This window comes from Sphaeramia orbicularis, chromosome 3, assembly GCF_902148855.1.
Source record: "Sphaeramia orbicularis chromosome 3, fSphaOr1.1, whole genome shotgun sequence".
NCBI classification, from domain to species: Eukaryota; Metazoa; Chordata; class Actinopteri; order Kurtiformes; family Apogonidae; genus Sphaeramia; species Sphaeramia orbicularis.
The window spans coordinates 29,833,311-29,852,098 of NC_043959.1; the positions used below are offsets into that span (position 1 = coordinate 29,833,311).

General features: G+C 40.9%; 1 protein-coding gene across 2 annotated transcripts in view; it reads right to left on the bottom strand.

Annotated features, from left to right (window-relative positions):
- Positions 1-18,788, bottom strand: part of tshz3b (teashirt zinc finger homeobox 3b) — a 40,125-nt gene that overhangs the window by 20,441 nt on the left and 896 nt on the right. For both annotated transcript variants that reach the window (XM_030127025.1, XM_030127018.1), the window contains exon 2: positions 18,158-18,670. In XM_030127025.1, the coding sequence (XP_029982885.1) occupies positions 18,158-18,197 (40 nt within the window). In that variant the 5' untranslated portion in view covers positions 18,198-18,670. The remainder of the gene's footprint in view (positions 1-18,157; positions 18,671-18,788) is intronic.

Consider the following 18,788-nt stretch of genomic DNA (forward strand, 5'->3'; position numbering starts at 1 on the left):
ACTTCAACATTTCACAGTGAGTTTAACTTTTGAGTCGAGCAATTATTTTTGTTTCTTGTTTCGCTGTGACACCAGAGTATCAACTGAATCAGCAGCTGCAGACACACTTCCTGTGACCATCAGTCTTGATCACTGAAGTTCTTGACAGAACTATGCAATGCCTGCTCTGTCTGAAGTACCACTTCATACCACAAAACGAAGAGAAAGAACACTACTATAACACTAAGAAATTGTATTACACACAATAGTGCGAGTTCCCTTGGCCCTTAGGCTTCTGTAAAGGCAAATTTTCATTTTTCACACATGGAAAAAAGTAAGCATCACCATAAATGAATCATTTTTCAGTTAATTAGAAATAAGTAAAAATTATTTCAGAAAGAGTCCACTCATACCCTACTGTGAGCAGCATGGGGAGGCTATTTAACACCTGAGCTTATAATGGTCGATGAATCAATAGCAACAAGTTAACCAATCAAGTGTCTATTGACTAGGTTATAAGTGCTAATGAAAGGCATACATGCACTGCCATTCTCTTTCTGCTTCTCTGACTGTGCATGGCTGGCGATTCTATGTCAATGTTCCTTTAAGTAGCCTGTGTTCTTTCATTTAGTTCAGTCAAAAGAGATACTTTCATTTCTGTGTCACTAAGTTGTGTGATATTTATAAGATAGAGTGTGTATGTCTATGTATGTGTGTGTGTGTGTGTGTGTGTGAGGGAGAGAAAGAGAGTGAGTGAGTTCAGGGAGACTGGATATAACCTAGGGCAAGGCTTGAGGCTAAATCATTCCTGGAAGAGCTGCAGAAAAAGGTAGAAAGCAAAATGTTAAATGCTGACGGATGCACTGTCTGCTGCTTCCATCTCTGCTCTCTCTGTGCCTGTCTCTGTCTCCCTTCATCATGTCTATGTATCTGTATAGCTACATGTCTTCCCTCCGGTCTCTCCCTGTCTATCCTCCCTAACTACCTGGGCAAAAAAAATCTGCCAATCTGCGTAGTCTTTCTATCCATCCTCTTGTCTAGAAACCTCCCTCCCTGACATTATCTACATTACAAAATATGTTAAAACTGTATTTTTCATTACACAGATCAGTGTAATCGCTTTGCATCAAGATATGTTCGGTCATTTATTTCCTCACAGTGAAAGATTATTGTGTTCATTCCAACAAATTCCCCTTTAAGGGAAATCTCACCTTAAGCTGAAATCTCCTCCAACACAGTCTTCAATAGTAGATAAATCTGTACTGAATTCTTGGTTAAAATGGACACGGCAAAACTGTAAGCCTTCTTGTTTGCTATCAAGTATTGTGCATCACGTCTAACAGTTTTTTATCTGAAAGCTGCAAATCTGCAAAAGATAATGAAACATTCTGTTTTGCTAAAATGTGTTTTTGGGTTTGCTATTTTCTTATATGAGATTTTATGACAGCCCATTTCTTGGCCAGTTGGCAGATGATTCAGTCTCAGGTCCATTTATACAGTAAAAGTTGTTGGGGAAACAACTCGGGAGCAAGTACAAAAGTTTAAAATAAGCCAGCAGAAAACTTTTAATACCACAGACACCTAAAAGACGCAGCGTAGACAGACAGATTGCCAACCTGGCAACAATAATGCTAAAAAAAAAAGGAACCATAATACTACGTCGTTTTAAAGTTATGCAAAAAGGTAGTAGTCATTTAATCCACGAACTTAGTGGTGGATGTTATCAAATGAAGTATAAGACATTACTAGAAGTAGATATTCATAAAGTCTTGAGATGTTCCAGGTGAAACAACACTGACTAGTTACTGCAAGAACAGAAATTTCTATTTGATTAAAATTTATGCAGAAGATGAAATCCTGTCTGTTTTGTCTTTCTGTCAGTCGTTTTCTCCCTATATTCCTCTGTATATCTGTATATTTCTCTCCCATGCTCTTGTTATGTCTTGGAACCCGGTGGTGTGTACAGAACGTTTGGTTCCTCCGGTGTGCTCGCTCTGTATAAACTCCAGATAATAAATGGTGGTGAGAAAATGAGGGACGTCAAAACACACAGGGACCCGGCTTTGGGAGATCAAAGACGTGACATGGAGGAGAAGGCTCGAGATCCTGTCTGATTCTTCACAACTGACGTAAAAACCACCTATTCGGGTTAAGGCGAGCATTACTGAACACATGCATACTCATTTTCATATCAGAAAAAAGGAAAATTTACCACAGAATCACATTAAGTCGTATCTTTTCTTGGGGGAACAATTTAACCTCTACCACAATTAGAACAGCTTGTTTTTGACAACAAATATCCTCCAGTTTTAGAGCTAAGTAGCAAAGTCTTAAATATGTCTGTCAGTCAACTGAAGTGTTTGTGTTTAATTCTATGCTAACAATAATCGGATGTCTTTACATCACTTAACAATTGCCTTACAAACTTATACTATTTTACGGGCAACAACACCAGTGTTTTGACAGTGCTTTTCCGTAGAACTCTAAATTGACATTGATACTCTCCATAGAAAGCCACAAAGTAACGCCCAAAAAAAGGATAAAATGAGATTAACTCAAAAGGAAAGTTTTGGTCAAATTGGTAAATCAAAATCGTCGAAAAGTGGTGAAAAATTTGTGGTGCAACTTGAAAAATTCCATGAGATACCAGCATTAATTGAAAGTCTAAAAGAAAAGAGACACGTTTGGTTTCTACTACGGAAATTGGAAAGCCTAATCAAATATTGTATTCATATGAAGGCAAAACACTCCAAATTTAACCACAACCTCATTTAAACATTCTACATTCAACTAGAGATTTTGTAGACGACAGCTAAATGTTGACAAGGAGTGGCATCTGGAGACAGTCATAATGATATATAATGTGACTTAATGGGAACAGTAGTTTTTATAATACTAAAAAATTAACTTTGAAATCAGTAAATGCCCATATTGAGAAGATAGTAATTTAAAGAAGGGATTGTGAGACCATTAATTTTATTTGACTAAAGAAAGATGGTGAAAGCTAGTAGAATGTGACACAATTGACTCTTATTGATGAAGCAGAATAATTCCCACTGTGTAGAATATACATATGGATACAGTGGTTGACACACAGCTGTAGAGAGGGGACGTGTACCCTATGGGAGCTTACTTTAGAAAAAAAAAAAAGTATGACATCAATTGTATAGATAATTTTGTCAATTTAGAAGTCAGCATAGTTGCATGTTGTAAAAATTAGAGTAGACTGAGAAAGTTACATCTTTAAAATTTGGGTTTTTCTGTTTTTTTAAAAACATTTTTCCACCTGGATAGGGGGGTAAGTTCACAATTTTTGTAAGAACTGCTTTAATGATGTCAATGTTGTTGATATGGAAAAATTATATATAAAGTTGTAAAAAAAAAAAATTGAGGCAGTTATTAAGTTATTAACTTACAGAAGTTTATTTTAAAGTGATTAACATATTTATCATTCAAAAAAGATAAAAAAAAACAAAAAAGGATTGCCATTGACTATCACACACACTTTTTTCAAAGCAAGACTTTTTTGGAGGCTACAAATGAGACGTTAAAGCACTATAAAGGCTTATTAAAGGTCTAGGGGGTTTGAAGATGACTACTTTATGTGTCATACCAACCCTATCGATCAACTTCATATTCATAGCTGTCCACAATTAAAGCTAGTTTTTTAAGGATCTTGTGAGAGAAAGTTTTGGAAAGTTACAAAAATCACCCTAGAAATATTATGGGGACAAAACTTCAAATGCCGTTCAACCATCCTGTAGGGCACTTTAGGTAAAGTATATTAGCACTATTAGAGTTTTCCTGGCTCCATCTGACTTCAGATCTCTGTCATATCATTCTGTCCTCTCTCCTTCCATTTTCTTCCTTACGGTAAGACTGTCCAAAAAATACTTAAAATGCCAAAAAAAGCAATCTCCGAAACATTGACAGAGCAGGTGGTTATCACTCAGTCTGGTCTCTACATATAGCTGCATATGTGTGACTAGAGGTGACGGATGAATCCACACCAGCTTGAAGAGCTCTTTCATTCTCTCTGCCAGCCCCTTTTTTTCAATTCTTTCTCTTTTTTTTCCAGCCCATCTCCTCCTAATTAATTAGAGCAGTGCCACTGACTAACAGGAGAGCCTGTTTTATCAGCACTCACTCATTCCACTCCTCCACGTCCCTTTGAGTGTTTGGGGGAGGGAGGGTTGGAAAACGAGGATAGAAGTCCACTGCTCAGGCAAACTCTGCAGTCATCAAATTTGAGATTCGTTTGAAGCAAAGTATAATGTTAAAAACGCTAAACCATTTGAATGCAATACTGCAAATAACCTTAAAAGGATTTGTCACACCAAAAACATTTCTGTTTGGTATGGTCCTTTTTTTTTTTCTTTTTGCAGTACAGCAGTGACAAATAATGAAGAGTCCTCTTCTTTTCACCTTTCCTATTTTTTCCTTCTCCCCTCCTCCCTGTCTTCCTGGGCAAACCCGGGACCAAGTGCCAGCAAGGGTCATATCTTTTTAATTATCTTTCCCGCCTTTGATTAATTATTCGGCGTGACAACGGCGCGTTCGTAATGCTTTTCACCTGCCGCCGCTGACTGACGGCCCCTCTGTCGAACTCAAAAGCAAACAGCTGCTGCCATGATCGCCTAGCAACCGGCCGGTGATGGATGAGTACGAGAGATGGATGGCCACAATAAATCACCACGTCTGCCTTGGCGCTATAGAAACCTGGGAAGAGTGAGAGAGATGAAGGGGAGTGAAGGAGGGAAGAGAAGGAGGGAGCATACCAAAAAAAAAAAAAAAAAAGAAACAAAATGTAACTGTTTTTATTTAAGATGGTTTGTGCATATGGAAGGAGTTTTGGGATGAAACCACACAGACAGAGCTTTTCTGTCTTTACTCTCAGATTTCCTCTTCTGTGAATATGAGGAATTTCCAACCAATGTGCTCGAAAGGTACTACTTCAATTACAGTAATTATTACTATCGAGTAAAACATTTTTTAAAAAAGGTACAAAGGAACAGTATTTTTAGTTTGTTGAAAGTTCACATGCAAATATCATGTAATATTGGGTGATACTGTGGTATATGGTATGAAGCGGTAGAAATGCATCCATCGGTAATACCACCTCAGTGTAGGAGTGTATCCTTCAGTGTCTCCGATAGATAAACATGACAGGGTAGGTAGCAAATCAGGGCTGGATTCTCATAATTTGATATTGCAATTGTCGCCTGTTCTTGTGATCTTCTGAGTCCAGGTACCTTATGAAGTAACGTAGTTGAGACCACAGGACTGTATAGCACATTGTAATGTGACAGTTTTGGAACCATGATGCCCCTCTAAAGGCCTATTTATGGTCACTTTACATACGTAAACAGGTTCGCTCATTTCAAACATTGTCCACCATTATACGTTCATGCATCCACTGTGTTGGAATGAGCGTTTGGTGATCAATCCAACAGTTTTTTGAGAGAAGGAAAAGAAGAAAGTCAATAATAACAAACATAAGGATGAAAAAGGACGCATTACTAATCTTGATATTGAGAAGGGTTAGTTGTAAATTTATAGTTGGTTTTTCACCAACTCATAGAGTCACTTTTTTGACAAATTCCGCCGAGATTATTTTCTTTCAATCTCAACATTGCCCCTGTGAGTTCTCCGTATCCCATATTCTCCGTCTGGGTTCGCATCCATCAGCTCACAGAAAACGGACAGAAATACGCACGTAATGAACGCAGAAGACGGACAGAACGCTCCATCCGTATACGTGTTTAACATTAAGTATAAATGGGCCTTAAGAAGAAAGTGCCGAGAAAACTCGCAAGAGGAAAGTGAAAATATAATACCAAAGATCATTTTCACTGCAAAATTAGTCATTTGTAAGAATGTTACTTTTACTATTTTGAGTTTATTTCTTTGTTGTTTTTTTGGTATAGAAGTTTGAAATATGATAGTGAGGGCACTCCTAAACTGAATTCATAGAGCAATCACTATTGCATATGATAAAGGCTGTTACCATGATATAGAATTGGATGTACAATGACAATTTCCGTCATATTGTCCACCTGAAATGTGAGGTTGCACATTTATGTCATAATATATGAGCAGCCACACTGGACTATGGGGCAAGATGGATTTTAACTACAAAAATAGAGATAAAGACTTAAAATTCACTGAAGCCTGATGTACATGTATAAATGCATACTGTACCGAATAAAAAAGTACTTGAATACATGATATTTGTAAGATGGAAATCAGCATGTACTATATGTACAGGTTGAGAAATGTCTGCAAGATGTGTATACTGTATGGAGTGTTTTTTTTTTAAATTGCAAATATAAAACTTCCAGGTATTCAGTCAGCAACTGGCTTGCGATAATTCAAATTATATTTTTATTACCAGTGATTCTATGGAAGCTGCTAGTTGAGGTGTTGGTTGTATAATTTTTTTTTTGTCAATAAAAGTGAAAATCTTCCAGTTTTTTGGCTGTCCACATATGGAACACAGTAACTCACAACCTCAAACAAAACCATATTTACAAGCTGTGCTGACAAAAAGCCTCTGTGAACTGTCAAAAAAGTCTTCAGATGCCAGCTTTTATTATGAATGAAAAGGCCACTGTTAGCATGTTTACTACATCACTACCATATGTATAGTGGGGATTACGTCATTATTAATCCCAGTGGTTCTTTTAGGATTACACTGCCAAAACACTAGACCCCTCAGGTAATGGTCATAGAGGGAAAGCTTTCAACACAGGTTTCTTTGTTTCTGTTTATTTTTTAATTTTTGTAGACCTTAAAACTGTTAACGTAGATCATTCACTGTCCGTATCAGTACTATGCAGCTATTACTAAATCACTCTTATATTATATATTTTTTTTAAAAATCGGAACTGGAAGTAATGTATTGGGTTTAACCAAACTGTGGGGCTTGTTCTGTGTAGTTAAAGACATATTAGTATTTTAAAGCCATGAGATGTCATCGATGAAACACACCATCACTGTGCTTAACATATAAAAATGATAAAACTGAAATAAAATAAAAAGTTGTGTTACTTATTAAGTTTTCTAATACTGAAGTTAAAGGCACTAAAATGAAGAATCCTGTGACACCAGTAATCAAAATATCGTTTTGCTTATGACCTGACATTTCCTCAGGGGACAAGTACAAGAGAGGTGTCTGTGGATGCCAATCATTAACGCCGACCTTTGACCTCATGTCTATTTACAGCTTTGATCTCTCTCTTTTGGGTTTTTTTTAGTCACCTCTCCTCCATCATTTTACAGTTATTCTCCTTTTGTTAAGACCCTGACTGTCCCATCTTCCTTCCAGTGCCCCTGCCCCACCTCCCCTTCACCTGCCATGTCTACGCACACACAGACACACAAACACACGCTCGTAGGTGTAGCTCAGGTTACAGCTCTGTAGCGATCCAGTCTAAATAATATAGCAGTGATGAATGGCAGGGCCAGATTCATATCCATCAACGGGCTCTTTTTTTAAGGAGCATCCATCTTCTATAAGGCCTCCCTTTGAATCAGGGAAAAGCGGAGAGAGACTGCACTGCCCGAACCCATGGGAGAGACTCGTGCGTGTTTGTGAGTATGCGTGTGTTTGTGTGTGTGTCAGATACAACACAGTGACTGATACATGCCTGCACAAACCCCCAAGACACAAGTGAGAAAGAGAGAGAGAGAGAGAAAGAGAGAGAGACATACAGTGATTGTTAGTGACACAAACACAAACGTGTGCCTGTACATGCATCTAGGAGATTAATGGAGGTATGAATTACAATCTATAATTATTTATGATGTGAAATGTGAGTAATTGTGTGTAAAATACTATTTAAAGTTGCTGTACCTATATATCAATATCACACACGTACACACACTGTTTTTCACTCTGTAACCCATGGGGGATATGGAAAGTGGCCAGGCTATAACATTAGTGAAACCAGTCCAGCAGATTTCTTTCTCCTCTCACACACTCACTCACTCATTCAACACCCATAATCCCCCTCTTTCTGTCTGTTTTTTCATCCCTCACTCCCTCCCTCCTCCCTGTAGTGGTGGACCTCAGAGGCAGGGAGGAAGGACTGCCCTACACACGGACACATGCACACGTGCTTGTATACACACACACACTCTGTATGCGAGAGCACACAGCCATGCGTTCCAACACACACACACGAGGCCCTGGCAAGGCCCTGTTTGATAAATGACACACGTCATTGTGTCAGGAGAGAAGGGTGGGTCTGTGATGTATGGTGCGGACGATGAGAGGGGGAAATCGACTGTTTGGCAGTGAGACGACGCTCGTCCACCCGCTACTCTCCTCCTTTGGTTTCTGGAAACCTCTGAAAGCACGCACCTAAACACACGCACACACACAACAACACACTGTCCAATATGCAGGGACATGCATAGTACCAATGCACACCAGATATTCTGCCTGAGAGAATGCGTTTGGGGCAAAGAAAAGGTCGCTCTGTTTTTTTTTTCCCTTTTCACTTTCTCCTCTTTCTTGTGCTCTCTCTTTCTTGGCGTGCCACTTTCTTTCTCTTTTTTCCAGCCCTTTGCTTCCCCTGGCTGAGTTACAGAGAGGAAGAGTTCATCGAGGAAAAAGAGAAAGAGAAGAAAGGGAGAGAGAAGCGGCTCCTAGATCTGGGCAGGCAAGCGGCAAGGGGCGCGCAACAATATCAATCACAGTCCCGTTTGGCAACAGAGATACTAGTATTTCAAATAAAACAGCCAAACCTAGACAAATAGCCTTAACATGGGGCTGTAACCTGAGCACCCCCCAGCACCACCCTGAAACTTCTCATAAAGTGGAGAAACAGAGAGGGAGTTCTGCTTTGTATTTGTTCCCCACCCCCCTTCCCCCTTTTTTCCTCACTGACTATCTTTCTCCTGCCTCTCTTCTCTTTTTGTCGCTAGCAAGCGAGGTGGCTGACATCTGCAGAGTGCATTTAAAGAGAAAAAAATGTGTCAGAGGGGTGTGATGCACTCTTTTGCACGCATGCACACACACACACGCACACGCACACACACACACACACACACACACACACACACAGAGATGGCCCCCCTTGCTCGGTTTCATTAGCTCACTGGCAGGGTGGCACTTCTCAAGCTCATTACTGAGGAAGGATTTATGGCGCGGCAGCCAGTGGCGGAGAAAAGGCATCTGTCAATAATTGCAGGGAGCAGCAACTCCCATCTCCACCAGCTTTGAAATCTCATTAGGTATGCAGTTATCAGGCATAAAGATCAAAAACATTACTCAGCTCCGACAGAAACCGACCAAGAAACATTAATTAGCAACAGGCCCTCACAGTATAAAATAAAACAGCCTTCTTCCCCACTCCTCTCATCTCTCTCTCACTTTTTCTGGCTGTCTCTCTCTCTCTCTCTCCCTCTCCCTCTCTCACCTGCTTCCTCGCTCTTAACCTTCATGAGCTTTGGGAAGAAAGACAAAAACACACAAGCAGAGGTGACTACGCTTCCTCGCGCAGACTTTTCTAACCGCACCCTTGTAAGGCCAGACCATATCATAACATGCATTTTCTGGTTGACTCATAAACCTTCAGATTACACACTCACGCACACGGTTACCGTACAGCACATGGCGAGGATAATTCACAGCATCTGAAACTGATCAGAACATGAGACCAGGAGGAGGAAAGAGCAGCGAAGGTATGTCAGAGTGTCTTTTGGCAATGACTGAGTGGTGACCGTTCAGCTATGTGTGTATAAATGTGTGTGTGTTAAGAGAGAAGAGGAAGGCACTGTCAGCTTGAGAAGGATGTCAGCTCAGGCTGGCCCTGATTACCAGGGCCTCAGACGGGTCCTCACTGGCTCCCCTGCCTTTCATCACAGCCACCGTCTCTCACACACACATACACACATGAGACTGATGGCTGCCAGTCTGATCTAGGTTTAGCCAAAGCCTCCGTGGGAAAGGGAAACAGAGGGCTCTGATTGTATGAGCGCGCACACAAACTCACACATACACACAATTTGCAGACATAAAGGCAACCCCCGCTGTGGGTAAGAAGAAACCCAGACCTGGAGCCAAGCCCAGATGACACTCAAAAGATGCTCACACACACACACACAAACACACACATACACACACACACACACACCTTGTCTTGACACTGTTTCATCCTCCTACTGGGCCTGCAGATCCTTACACTCCATGATCCCCTCTTGCACACAAACACACATTATCCCTGCCTCCTGAACATGACAGGGAGGATAACAGGCTGTACATGCTATGAAAATATAGCTAGCCACAAACAGAAGTCATTTGTTGTATTAGAAACTGTTGGGACAATTACTGACAAATTTCTCCAAATTTACAAAAAAGATTGAGACCAAAGAACTCCATTTTACTTCACTCAATGACAAGCATATCTATTTGATTTTAACTAAACACTCAGATCTCCCTGGATCCTATTTAACACTCCTTTGCTCCATTTTTAATACTCCCGCAGGCCTGGCCTATAACCTACTATATGAGCACATACTGATTCTGCCTTTGTCAGTACAGGATGTGTGTATGAGTGTGTACGTGTGTGAAGATCACACTCCTTTGCTCCATTTCCTGTTTTAGATGTTTTCCCAGGGTGCCTTGGGGTGGGCCCATCAGCCTATCAGACCTCACAGTGAGGAGCTGCTGTTTGGATTAGGACCAATAACCTTTGATCCCTAGTTTTACAGGTATTTTTCAACAAAAAACTGTTACAGAGTTTAATGTGTTTAACACTTTTGTTCACTGAGAGTATTTAGAACTTTTACTGTATTTATTTCTCAGCTGTAAAGAAATGCATTTTGATTAGTTTCCTATTTATTTACTGAAAGAATACAAAACATTGTTTTCCTCATTATGTTCTCATTTACTATAATTTTCATTTTGTTGGTGGGACAGATTCATAATTATTGTGTTTTATATTCTAATCTTACTTCTTCATGTTGCAGCCATTGCCAAAGGTATGTTTAATGCAAAAAATAAAAATAAAAAAAAAGAGACGTATACAGGTGTACCATTGAATCAGTGTTTGTATGCATGTGTCCTGCACTCTGCAACCCCTTTGCACTGTGCACGCACCCTTCTACAGGCACAACCCATTGCTCTCTCCTCACAAAATAATCTTTGGGGAGGAAGAAGAGAACAGGAAGATAGAGGGAGAAGAATTGGGGGGGAGAAAAAAATGAGGGAAGGATGCAGCCTTGTGAGCCAATTTAAGAAATAACTGCTGATGCATCAGCTATTGACTGTTTGAGCGCTCGTGATAACGCTCAAGGCGAAACTGGAAGCAAAATGACAGCATCAACTGCCTGCAATAAAGTGCAGTGCGCCAGACCAAGGGAGCTCTAATTGACAGCTGTCAACCTAATGGGAGCCATGACGGAAGATTCTGGGAGAGGGGGGAAAAGAAACACTGTTTATAAACCATCAGCCACTTATCCTCAAGGAAGGAAGGGCGGGGAGGAGGGGGGGGGGGGGTGAGGGAGCCCAACCTCCCCTCCCTCCCTCCTTCCTCCTCCTCCCATTTCCTCTGTCTCTCTCTCTATGATTGCCGTTTGTCTACTTGCTTGCTTTTTCATTCTCTCCTACTTTCTCTTGCCCGTGCACATAATCTGTTTTACAATCTCATTCCCTTTCTGTCCTTCCCTATGATAGAATATTTAACTATGCAACTGTTCTCCCACTTTATATCATCTCTCTCTCTCTCTCTCTGTTCATTGTGGCAGAGCGTAGTGGGGCAGGAGTACTGAAAAAAGCATAGGAAGGCCATAACTAATCACAGTGTCAGTTAGATGCCTGGGAAAGACTCACTCTGAGCAAAGTAATGCAGGGAGCAGGACTGAGACCGGGACACTGAAATGAAGAGAGACTGACTGGCTCAGAAGCTGTTTTCAGCTTTAGTATGGTTTTAGCACACATGCAAAGTTAGGAAATACAGGGAGTTTGAGTTAGTATTAAGCTTGGGAAGAAGTAGTTGGGGATTTTGTCACTGATTACTGCTTTGTGTATTAATGTGGAGACTGAAGCAAACTGTTTGTTTTAGTTAATCCTCACTTTGTGGAACCAGCTAAATGTAACTTCATGCTAAGTTAGTTTGCTGGTAAAATCATAGTAACTCATAACATAACAACAGGTGTGGCATGAAGTCTCTCAAGGAAGGTGAGAAAAATATCAACAAATAAAATGAAAGTAAATATAAAAAAGAATATAATAATAATAATAATAATAATTAACAGTGATCTATTCAAGAAAAATTGATTGATGACACTGTACCATGAATTAGTTCAGATTTCCAGTCCTCAGGAGTGAAAATAGCGCCACTAATAACAATTGTTTTCCGTTTTTTAAAAATTGATTCCGGACACTCATACGACAATAACTCTGAGAGAAAATTGATGTAAAAAAATCTGTTGTTAAATGGGTGATGTTATCATTCAAAAAGAACAATGACTACATTTCTGTCATATTTCCTTGTAAAGACATATTGACATGACTCATAAACTATGTGCAAAACATTCGGAAGCAGACGGTAACTTCATGCTTTGAATGAGAGGATTTACTAAGTTCTGTTGAGTAAAAATGTTGCTCCATTTATTGCTCCATTTCAAAGGGCACTTTCCTTTATTATTAAGCTGCTCTTGATTGATCTGTCAGCAGACACTAGTTAATGCACATTTGAGAATGATCGAGAAAAAAAAAAAAGGTTAGTCAAAAAAAAAATATGAATATGTCTATTAATATAACATATGCATTAAAACATCACCACCGTTCTGATTAATGGACTTCATTTGGACAACGTAGTGCTGCTATTCACATACTGGTGCTTTATTAGAAAATGGAGTGGACCGATGTGGCTTCATCTCCTGAATTCTGTCTTTAAATAAAGCACCTGAATTATTCTCCTGCCAGGTCATTTCTAAGTGAAGGGAATTCAATAAGCAGGGACTCTAAACTACAGAACAAAAATATAAAGGTCGAATTTTTGTTAATTATTATTATTTTTTTGTAATTAAACTACCTAAAACATTAAATTAAAGAGAAAACAAAAATGTAATTTAAGTGAAGCGCATAAATTTGTGACATAAAATTACAAGTCTGACTCACACAATAATATGCTCAATGATGGAATCACTGGACTATTAAAACAATAATGTAAAGTTCTCATCAACAGCAGACATGACATAAGACTTCTGAATAAGATTAAAGCTAATAGTCTGCTGAAGCAAACGGCTGGTTAGGAAACCATTTCCCTTTCTTAATTATTGATAGTATTATCAAGACCTGCTCTTAATAAGGTTAATTAGCTTAATTTTATTAACATGTTCCATTGCAATCTAATGGGGGGGACTGTAGAGTCTGATACAAGGTGCAGTAAACCACAACATGTTGAATTTTTCCACAAAAAACATGGATAGTGAAGAGCCTTTGCATGCTGTGTAAAACACACATAAGCTAACAGATGATCCTGCGTTTGCCTTTAAATTCAGAGTGTATTAAATGTGTGCTATTCACATCTAAACCATGTGAATTTGTGTGTATCTGTGTGTGTCTCTGCATTGTGAGTAGGTGCAAATGTACCCACTCCCTCTGAGAGCGTGTGTTAGTGTGTGTGTGTATGAGTGAGTATATTTAAATGGGCCACTGCATCTCGACTTAGATCCACCGCGAGTGCAACGTTAACACACATCAAGCATGATTAATCTCTCGCTCTCATCTACAATCAATCACACACACTCGCAGACATACACACACATACACGCACACACACGGAGGCAGAGAAATCACAGAAATCAGCTGCTTTTCCTCCTCGGCTGCCATCTATCTCCTATTGGACAGAACCAGATCTGTCTTGATGTTAATATTTACATAAATCATGCTTAGCCTCTTTGGACACCATGCTGATGATAGGTGTTTCTGAAAAATCAACGCGGGTGAAAAATCCTCCCACTCCGGGAAAGTGTCATTGAGTGGCTAATAATGACCAGTGTCAACGTCATCAATCTGCAGTGGGCTCATAGGAGGACAATGCACACACACACACACACGAAGCTGTGTTAACACGGTGAAGCCATTACATGCTAAACGTCATTTATTTTTAGTTACTCATGTCGCTTTGAAACAATAGATTTGCGGTTGCACATGTTAAGATAAAAGCCATGCACAATTTGGAGTTAAAAAAAAACATCTTAAGAAAATATACTGGATGTTTGATGTTTAAGCTTCCTCTTCTGTAACAATGATCTGTTTGGTCTAGCCTTGCTTTGAAGCTCACGGTTAAAAGCCCGAGCATTGTCCTGTTCTGATGTTATGAGCTGTGAAAAAATAAATACCCACACTCAGAAAAAGGTCGTCCGCATGTGAACGCGCCTGAGCAATACACATAAACTCAGATTTTCCTTAAGATGCGCGCGCTATCGGTACCTATGCAAACATAATTCGTGCATTCCGGCAGATGAAAAATCCTGCAACAGCCAGTTTCAGCTTCCTTCTATCGTCACCACTGTCCAAAACCCTCACCTGTGCTGAGTTGGGGGTGGGAAGGGAAAAACAGGGAGGGGTGAGGCAGGAGGGGCAAATGAGGACGGTGTAAGATCAAGTTGATTACATCAAACTGTGCCGCAGACCTAATTGGCGAGCGTGACAGTGTGCGGAGCTTGTCATCTCCAATCATTAGGCCTGTCAGAGATCCATCAGATGCTCGGCTAATTAGGAGAACGCTAATGAAGCTGGCAAAACAACTCCTCTTTTTAGACGGCTGAGCGCGCGCCGTCGCTGGGTTGGAAGTGTGTGCGTAGTGGTGGAGAGAGGCAGCGAGTTTTGTTGGAAAGGAAAAGTGGAAGAGTGTGTGGGACCACAAAGAGAATAGCATGGGGAAAAAGTAAACGGAATTGAATGGTGTTTTTTTTTCTTTTTTCTGAAGAACCCTGAAGAAAAGTTAGGAAATATTCACTGTGACTGCATGGATGTACATGTGGTCCGATTTAGTCGTATACATAACCAATTAAGTACGCACGAAAAGCCCTAAATTAGCTGGATTAAAGGAGCATTTTAATAAACACCCTGACCTTTAACCTGATTCAGCAGTTTATCTGATTTGAACAAATTTGATGGTTGAATGAATCGGTGCAGCTGAATAAAGTATACCTGCTGCCTCCAACCACAAGCCCTACGACAACGCCTCATCCCCTTCTTAGTGCAAGATTCACAAATTAGAGACATAAAAGAGGGGGAAAAGAGGAAGAGATTTTTCTGTAAGAAAAAAAAAAAAAAAATCAAGGTTGTTGGGGTGGGTGGGGTATTCTGTTTTCCACCCAAGTTCCTAATCAAGGCCTATCATTTGCCATCCTCCTATAACTCTTGCCATCACTACGGCGCAATCAATTTGTCATCACTCTTTGTGTGCCATGCCGTTCTCCTCAACCTTATAACTTGCAGCTGTGAGCGAGGGGAGGAGGCAGGGAGGGAGGGAGGGAGGGAAGGAAGGAGGGAGGGAGGCAGTAAGGGAGGAGGAATGAAGAGTAAAATAAAAAGGAGAAAAATAGGAAGTTGCCAATAGTCTAAAATGAAACTCCTCCTTCGCCTGCCTCGTGTTTGTTCTCATCCGCTCATCAAAGAAATAAATGCCTCATTTTCTCTGGCACGCTCACTCCGGCACACTCACTCGCTCATTCCAGCTGAATAAAAAGGCTTTCAGTCATCCCACTACGCATCCATCCATCCATCTATCCATCCATCCGTCTGTCTGTCCACCCCATTCCTTTGCCCCCACCCATTGTGTCCATTAGGGCTAAAACATTTTGATCAAGTAAGGCCCTGGGCTGAGAATACTCTCTCTCTCTTTCCCCTCTCTCTCTCTCTCCCTCTCTCTCTGTGCCAGCCTCTGATTGACCATTAGGGCCATTGATGAATGTGGCTGTCAGAGGGCAGACAATTAAATCAAATATGAAACAAAGTCTCTCTGACGGGCCCTTCTGATGGAGCAAACCAGTCTTCCGCCTCACGATTAGGCTAATAGTTACATTTTTCATACCACTCTGTGTGTGTGCATTTATGTGTGTGTGTGTCAAAAGTATTGCATTCTTGTTTATATGTACTGTAAAGTCATTGCAGCATGTCTTGTGTGCATGCGCCACTGCACATATGTAATTATGTGTGTTAGTGTGTGTGTGTTTGTGTGTGTGTGTGTACATGCAGTCTGCAGGCAAATTTGGAGACTATCCCTCTTCGACAGCTTAACAAAGTTGCAAACAAGAGTGTGCTGAGGTAATATGGCTTAAAATAAATGTTAAAGGTCATGCATAATCACTCCTTGTTCACTATTATGAATATGAATGGAAATCTGTCTTTTGCTGCCAGGGTCTCTGCAAAACAAGTACCGCAATTATAAAATAAACAAAATGGGGAAAAATGTAATTTTGCGTTAATTTAATTTTCAGTCTTTATGCCAGTATATCACAGGCTTTGAAAGTTATTCTTGTAAAGGATCTGCCCAGAACACAAAACCACAACGTAAAATAAAAGCTGTGTCAGTCGCTATCTGTGTCAGGGCCAAAGGGAAGAGGGTCGAAATAAGAGGTAATGCACGCTAATAAAATTGTCGAAAACAGATGAAAAAAGGCGCAACTGAAAGATGGTGTTAATGACGAGAAGTTTGTGAGGCCAGACGTGACTTGAGCAGGCCCTGCTTCGATACCAGAGTGCGGGAGGGAAGGAGAGAGGGAGGGCTGATTTATTGACACTTATCGGGAATGAACAGATCAAAGGCTCGGCCAGATGACAGGTGATCAATCAGGCGTCAAATCAAAGATGGCAATTGTCCATTAAAGCTTGCTTCCAGTACACTCCCTCCCCGGGCTGTAAAACAATCTTTAGAAGAAAGTCTTTCCCAGAAACTGAAGGAAAAAGGGAGAAGCAAAACAGACCGAGTCCTAATGAAAAACAAAGAATGTAAATCTCAGAGAAAAAGGTTGGTTTAAAGAAGCGTTAACAGGAGAAGTCGACTTGATCTAATAAATTAAGATCAAAGTACTTAATAATGGAAAAAAACTAAGAGAAAAAAATATGATAAATGAAAAGCAGAAATATTATTGGAATAAAATACACTAGAAAATATAAGCAGCAAAGTTATTGATTATTACATGAGCATAATGGAATAACAGTAAGTAGTAAGTCACCTAAAAGACACACTGTTAACATCAGAGTGGTGTTGCACTGAAAAATAAAACACAGAAACCAAAAGTGGCTAAAACTGCTAACTTCCTGTATTTTACTCTGATGTACAAAGTTAAACCTGGTTCTTACAAAGAAATTGGCAAGTGTCAAAGGCCTCAGTGACTTCGTCAGCTGACCCTAAGGCTCCGCCAAATCTCTCCTGTATAGATCTCTAATTCCATAGTCAATATCTACAAGCAAAGACGGTGGAAGAGGAAGAGAAGGCACCATGAAGACGTAAAAAAGAAATGGAGAGAGACCTCGAGAAAGATCAAGAAGCAAAGAGAGAAACAAGACGAATGGGAAAGAGAAGAATCACACTAACACTGTTTTCTAGGACATGTCCACTGGTCCAGGACGGCTGACCTGTGACCTTTTCATCAAGTTGTGGAGTATGCTCTAAGCAGTATAGAACACCTGTGACCGCCCAAACCCATTTTAGTGATACTCATATATCATAGAGGCTAAGTCTTAACAAATCAGAACACCACCAAATAAGAGCCTGACAGCATTTACTAGGAGTAAAAATCTAAATTATAGGATCACTGACATTCCTAAAAACCCTCTTGATATGGTTTAACAAAAGACTACACAGTAGTAAATCAGATGATATTGCAGATCAGCTGATTATTTCCACAATAATTGTAACATGACGACAATGTAGGGCATGTGTGGTAGAACCAGGCAGAAGTTGTGTTGTGGAAGGCAGTGGAGCTGGGAAACTCTTAGAGTGCATTATAGTACAATAAGAAAAGATGATGTTGGGGTTACATAAATGTTACTATGTGGGTGAGGGAAATATCAATGAAAAGTATCTGAATGGGGGACGCATGGGGAGGTGGGGGGGAACACAAACACAGAGGGAGAGAGAGAGAGAGAGAGAGAGAGAAAACGAGAAAGACAGAGGTAAATTGCATGCGAACCAAAGCCAGTGCGTACCTGCGGCGCGCCGAGGCGCTTGCTGCTTCCTCCGCGGCATGTTGGCTTCGGGGGCCCGGCAGGGAGTTCTTCTCTGGCCCCGGTGATCCGAGGCTGCCTGGGGGATCCGCGAAGCTTTGATACACAGTTTTCCCCCCTGGGTGCGCTCTCAGGGCTCCCACATAGATCGGGGGCGGGTGTGTAAAGAGGATGGTGTGCAGTTTTCGAAAACAAAAAAAGAAATCAGCGGAGAAAAGAGCCACGAAATGTGGAAGGTGGGGGGGTCATAAAAGAGGGGGTCGGGAGGGGGGGCCGGGGAAGGGGGGGGGGGGACCAGCGTGACTTCCCCGGTCGGCTGCTCTGTCTCTGTCGGTCGGTCGCTTTCTCTCTCTCCCGCTCCGACTTGGATGGACGCGGTGGGAGCAGGGAATAGAAGGGGGCTCCGCGGTAGGAAAAAACAGAAGGGGGGCAAAAAAGCGCCTAGTGCCTCCGTGTGATCCTCTTTACTTGGCGTCGGAGGCTGCAACAGGAAAGCTTGAAGGGATAAAACCAAATGTCGCGTCAGTCAAAAGTCCGCAAACAAGGGGACAACACATCAAGAGCTGACACAACTGAAGCCCTGCGCCTCCTCTACGGTTCAACCTCTCCGCCG